A 5735-nucleotide genomic window follows, 5' to 3' on the forward strand; every position below is an offset into this window, starting at 1 on the left:
TAGTGGATTATGAGGCCTCCTTGTTATTAGGCACCATGACCCGTTTTGAAGAGGTCTTGTGGTGCCAAAACATTGGAATCCCCCCAAAAGTGACCCCAATTTGGAAACTAGAGACCTTGAGGAATCCATTGTAGTTTTCTTGGGGTGCATGCGGCTTTTTGATCAGTTTTTATTCTATTTTTAGGTGGCGCGGTGACTAATAAACAGCAATTCTACTATTGTTTTTTTACAGCGTTCACCGTGCGCTATAAATGACATATTCACGTTATTCTGCGTGGCGATACGATTACGGCGATACCAGATGTTTATAGTTTTTTTTTGTCTTATGGCGTTTCCACAATAAAATACATTTTGTAATAAATCATTCACTTTTTGTGTTCCTTATTCTAAGAGCCAGAACTTTTTTATTTTTCCATCAATAAAGCCGTGCGAGGACTTGTTTTTTGCGTAACGAACTGTAGTTTCCATCAGGACCATTTTTAGCGACTTTTTGATCTCTTTTTATTCCATTTTTTGGGAGGTGAAGTGACCAAACAATTGTGATTGTGGTACGGTTTACTTTCTTTTACGGCGTTCACCGTGCGGAATAACGAAATAATGTCGTAGTTCAGGCCGTTACGGACGCGGCGATACCAATTATGTATAGTTTATTTGTTTATATATTTTTATTAATAATAAAGGACTGATCAGGGAAGAAGGGAGATTTTTACTTTTAAAACTTATTTTTACACATCTTTTTTTTACTTTTTCCCACTAGGGGACTTGAGGGCAGGAGGCCCTGATCGCTATTCTAATACCCTGCACTACATGCGTACTGCAGTGTATCAGAGCTGTCAGCTACTCACTGACAGCAAGCAGTGGGTCCTGACTGTCCGGACCCACTAGGCTTCTGTCAATGGCATAGCCGGCCGCCATTGTTAGGTGTCCGGTTGCCATAGTCACCATCGCCGGCCGCTATCGTGTAGCAGGCCAGCGATTGTACCTTAACCCCTAAAAAGCCACATTCTGTATTGAACGCGGCTTATAAGGGGTTAATAAGCGATCGGTCCCCGCTGTACGCGACAGCAGCTGTCACAGCTCATGTATGTGTCGGGAGGACGGGTGAAATGGCCGTTACTCCCACGACGTAATATTCTGTCGCTGAGCACGAATGGCATGGTCAGCGCGACAGAATATTACTTCGCTGAGCGTTAAGGGGTTAATCAAAGTCGCGTTTTTCACGGTCGTTTTTCTAGTCAATGAAAAACGGCTCAAGAAATGACCTGCACTTTCTTTGCGGGCGTCTTTTACGCTGCCGGTTTTTTTTTTTTTTTTTAAAAACAGCCGCGTAAATAAAAGCCCCCGTCGGAACAGAACGCGTTTTTTTCCATTGAAATCAATGGGAAGATGTTTGGAGACGATCCGCTTCCGATTAATCTGCCTGAAAAACGGGCGAAAATAAGCCGTGTGCACGAACCCTTCCAGTTCCCTAGACAGACGAGCAGGCGGAGCGGAGGGAGTGACGACTGCAGGATCGGACTCCACGCGTCTACAGCCGTAACAGACCACGCCGGGAGGAACAAACAAGCGACCACAGAACGTAGAGAATGGAAGTTTAATGGTTTTGCGCAGTTTACGCCACCAGCACACAGGCGCCGCCGACTCCTTTGATTTTCTCCTCTGCGCGGCGGCTGAAGAACTTCGCCTTTACGATCACCGGCTGTTTGGGGAGTTTTCCTTTTCCCAGAATCTTGTAATAACCCTGTGGAGAGACGAGGAGTGTCAGCGGCCGGTATTAAAGGGGGATTCCGAGATAAAATAATTTCATACTTGTAATTTATTAATATACTTACATTTTCCAAAGTGGCCCCGTTTCCAGAGCCTGCCGCGGGGTACCTGACGGGTGACGTCTTTCTCTGGCCGCGGTGTTGATCTTCAATTATTTTCTGCGTATACGACACGTCACTTGTACAGCCCATAACGCGCATGCGCAGTCACTGCTGTTCTTAGGTACCGCGCATGCGCGTTACGGGCTGTACAATTGACGTGTCATATACCCAGGAAATAATTGAAGATCAACACCGCGGCCAGAGAAAGACGTCACCCGTTAGGTACCCCGCGGCAGGCTCTGGAAACGGGGCCACTTTGGAAAATGTAAGTATATTAATAAATTACAAGTATGAAGTCATAATTTTGTCTCGGGCAACCCCTTTAACGCCCTGCGGAGTAAGACCGCCACCCGCTACAGAAGAAGAACACCGCGTACACGTAAACCCGCCAGAACTGCTGAACAGGAGTCGTATCTGAGCCACAACTACAGCCATCACCGGGGCGGTCCCCCAGCTCTCCCACAGTCCTGAACAGTAAGACGGCTGAGACTGTCCACAATAAAGGGGAGATCCGCCGCTAGGGACCTTCAGGGTTCTAGGAAAGCTGGGTGACGCGCGATCGGCGCTATATTGCTTGTAGTTTCTCCTGCAGATTTGATAGGAGGATTTACACTTACTGCGTGCACGGCATCAATGATGGGCGCGGGGCCGGCGGGGTTCTGGGCGTGGGTCAGCCGGGTCTGCTCGCTCACTAAGGTCCACAGTTTGTCCAGGTTGATTGTTGGGCAGAAATGTTGATTCTTCTTTAAGTGGTAATGTCTCATCCCGACCTTCCCGAAGTATCCGGGGTGACTGGAGAAGAGAAGAGCCCGGGCTCATGAGACGCTGCAATCACCAAACAAGTCTAATGGGGGCCCCTCCGACCGCGTTACATCCGACACCGGGATTGGACAGCTTGGATTTCCACCAATCTAATACTATGGTTTTTCGTACCAAGAAAAGCAGCACCAAGAATGTGGCAGCCACTTATCTCCCTCTATGAACAGCCCCCAGAAATAAGTTGTGTCCTGATAGGAGGACGTGTCACTGAGCCGGTGACCGGCAGGGCCACAGCGAGGACCTGCCAGTGAATAAAGCGCAGTGATTGCTCTCCGAGGACTCTAGCACACCGGGGGCACGGTCCTGCCGCGATGTGACTCTAGTCTCGGGGGGATAAAGAACACCCAGGGAAAGGAAACCGACAACAAACCCCCAAAGGTCAAAGGTTTTCTGGATCGGCCACATACTAATATACTTTGTACCAATTGTTCTAAGTTTATATGATCTCTGCTTGCTGTCAGTGAATAGGAACATTCTAGTTAGACGAACGCGCCAATACTCACTATTTATCAAAGTTGATTCTGTGGTGATGCATACCACCGGCGTTACCGCGACCTCCGGGGTGCTTCCTGTGTTTACCTAGAGGAGGAAAGATCATGAAATTATAAAACAAACAGTAGTTCCAAGTCTTCCCCAACGTTATAATGCATGAGCGGATCACAATCCCCAGAACCCAATGTTACAGGGACCCCAGGAATAATAATGCTGAGGTGTCTGATCCCCACTACCAATATCCTGAACCAAGAGGCCGCAGAAAATACTGGAGTGCCCCTTTAAATAGACCTAGAAATAAGTTCTGTGCCCTGGTAGGAGGACGTGTCACGGAGCCGGTGACCGGCAGGGCCACAGCGAGGACCCGCCAGTGAATAAAGCGCAGTGATTGCTCTCCGAGGACTCTAGCACACCGGGGGCACGGTCCTGCCGCGATGTGACTAGTCTCGGGGGGGGGGTTACTTATATATAACAGTTGTATATGGGACATCGGTGCAGGTTCTTACAATACGGACGTCAGGCGGTGCCATTATTTTAAGGACTACAGCGAAGATTAACATGGAGCTCATCCGGCGCATGGAACGGGTGGTGTCAGTGACAGGGATTCTCCATAACGCATCCTTGACAGGCAGAATCTGATGGACTTGTTTGGACGGCGGCAGCGCTGGAGAAAGGATGGCGGCAGCCGGTGAGACTGCGACGCCGTAAATGACTGCGCTGCTGTAAGAAGTCACCCCACCATCTAAATACCTCTAAAAGGGTTAAAATCGTGGGGTCCCCACATGCGGCGAGACCACTGCCAGAAGGAGTTGAATGGAGCGGAGCTCGAGGATGCGCCCTGCAGCTCCAGTCTGACTGCTGTACGCGGCTCTGTTCGACTCCTGGCCGCGGTTTTGCTGCTGGGAGGAGGGAAAAGTCAAATTCCCCACCGATCCCGCAGTTATCACCAGTCAGCGGCCGGACGATCATTAGTTATTACCGGCAGACCCCTGTAGCCCCCGCTCGTTAGAAGAGACGGTCCATGTAATAGTTCGCGTTCAGACACGGCCGGATTATCACCATATTCGCGCGCTGCCGTCACATCGCGAATTATCGCTGCATTTTGTAATTTGACCGCAGCGTGTGAATTAACCCTTTGTGTTTCCAGATAAATTCAGTGTCTAGAACAAAATCTATTTCTACAGGAAAGAATCCGTCATAACGTCGCTGCGTAAATCGCGCGTTTAACACCTCGTATGCTGCGTATTAAACTACTGCAAATAACGTTCTCCTCCCTGGATGTAAAAACTCAAAAATGCTGAGAGGAGCACTGGAAAATAAGCGTGACCTCCGCCCACGACAACCACGAGTCCCCCCGAGCCCCCGGCCTATGAGGGTCCTGCAGTTGGAGCAAATCACAGAAATACAGACAGAAAATATGCAGCATAATAAAGTGGCAGCAGGTTGGCAGACCTCAGTGCTCGGACCCCCACCAATCCAAACATCTGACATGTCAAACGTTTAGCTCCACTTTAATGTCCCCGACCCTCCACCGTGTAACCTCCGCACTCACCAATACGACCGTGGCCATGACTGACGTGTCCGCGGAGCTTCCTGGTCTTCCGTAGCTTGGATGGCTGTTCAAGAAAACGCAACAATTAGACAAAACCATAATCAGCGCAATTCACATGATCAAGAATCGTCAGTGTTAGATGTCACGGAGCCGGTGACCGGCAGGGCCACAGCGAGGACTCGCCAGTGAATAAAGCGCAGTGATTGATCTCCGAGGACTCTAGCACACCGGGGGCACGGTCCTGCCGCGATGTGACTCTAGTCTCGGGGGGGGGGGGGGGGGTAAAGGACAACCAGGGAAGGGAGACAGACAACCCCCCAAAAGTGAAAAATGTCCTGGACCGGCCACTTTCTATTCTACTTTATCCCAATTGCTCAGATTTTACGATCTTCGCTTGCTGTCAGTGAACAGGAACACTAGTTTAGGTGCAGTCAAATACGGATTACATTACAAAAGGGGGGGGGGTGAGGGGGTCAGAAATCAAAAAAGATCCAGCGGCGAACAACCGGGGAATCAGAGTGCGGCACAAAGACCGGACAATATCAGAACAAGGGGAGGGGGATCCAAAACACAACCCCCCCCCCCAAATATCCACCTCATACTCACCTGCATCCCCCCCATATCCACACCAGACCCAGCAGGGACCCCCATATTGTACACATAGAACGGGCATCGGTCATTCACCACGCCGTACTCTACCCCTCCATGTTCCCGAGCGCAAGGGGAGCCGGATCCCGGGAACAGTAGTAGAGCCGCGTGGCTGCCCCCCTCCCCTAGGCCCCGAGCACATGCATCACTCCACCCGCAAACCAGCACCAAGACCGGACCAGAGCTCCCCAGAAAACTCCCGTGCAACACACCTAGTCACCCCGGATACAAAGCGGCCCCTACATTCCCTTTTTCCCCGCTCCGGCCTAGGCGCCACGAACCCGATACCTACCATGGCGGCGCCAGCAAGAGAAAGAGGGAGATCCCAGCAGATCCCGCGAGAAGTTATGGAGGGC

General features: G+C 50.5%; 1 protein-coding gene and 3 non-coding genes across 5 annotated transcripts; all 4 read right to left on the minus strand.

Annotated features, from left to right (window-relative positions):
* Nucleotides 1-1580: 1580 nt before the first annotated feature.
* Nucleotides 1581-5706, minus strand: RPL27A (ribosomal protein L27a). 2 transcript variants are annotated; one of them, XM_075839178.1, is made up of 5 exons: nt 5672-5706; nt 4732-4795; nt 3191-3266; nt 2486-2660; nt 1581-1741 (listed from the first exon to the last, which is right to left on the minus strand). In XM_075839178.1, the coding sequence occupies exons 1-5, from the start codon at nt 5672-5674 to the stop codon at nt 1613-1615; spliced, it is 447 nt and encodes a 148-aa protein (XP_075695293.1). In that variant the 5' UTR covers nt 5675-5706; the 3' UTR covers nt 1581-1612. The 2 variants fall into 2 exon arrangements, with proteins under 2 accessions (XP_075695293.1, XP_075695292.1); XM_075839177.1 differs by lacking the exon at nt 5672-5706 and adding an exon at nt 5338-5397.
* LOC142662777 (small nucleolar RNA SNORA3/SNORA45 family) lies at nt 2887-3017 on the minus strand. The gene has a single exon (XR_012850991.1). It is a non-coding gene; the product is annotated as a small nucleolar RNA SNORA3/SNORA45 family (small nucleolar RNA).
* On the minus strand, nt 3502-3630 carry LOC142662779 (small nucleolar RNA SNORA3/SNORA45 family). The gene has a single exon (XR_012850993.1). It is a non-coding gene; the product is annotated as a small nucleolar RNA SNORA3/SNORA45 family (small nucleolar RNA).
* LOC142662778 (small nucleolar RNA SNORA3/SNORA45 family) lies at nt 4869-4999 on the minus strand. Its single transcript, XR_012850992.1, has one exon. It is a non-coding gene; the product is annotated as a small nucleolar RNA SNORA3/SNORA45 family (small nucleolar RNA).
* Nucleotides 5707-5735: the final 29 nt, after the last annotated feature.

The sequence above is a fragment of the Rhinoderma darwinii genome, chromosome 10 (assembly GCF_050947455.1).
Source record: "Rhinoderma darwinii isolate aRhiDar2 chromosome 10, aRhiDar2.hap1, whole genome shotgun sequence".
In the NCBI taxonomy this organism is placed as follows: Eukaryota; Metazoa; Chordata; class Amphibia; order Anura; family Rhinodermatidae; genus Rhinoderma; species Rhinoderma darwinii.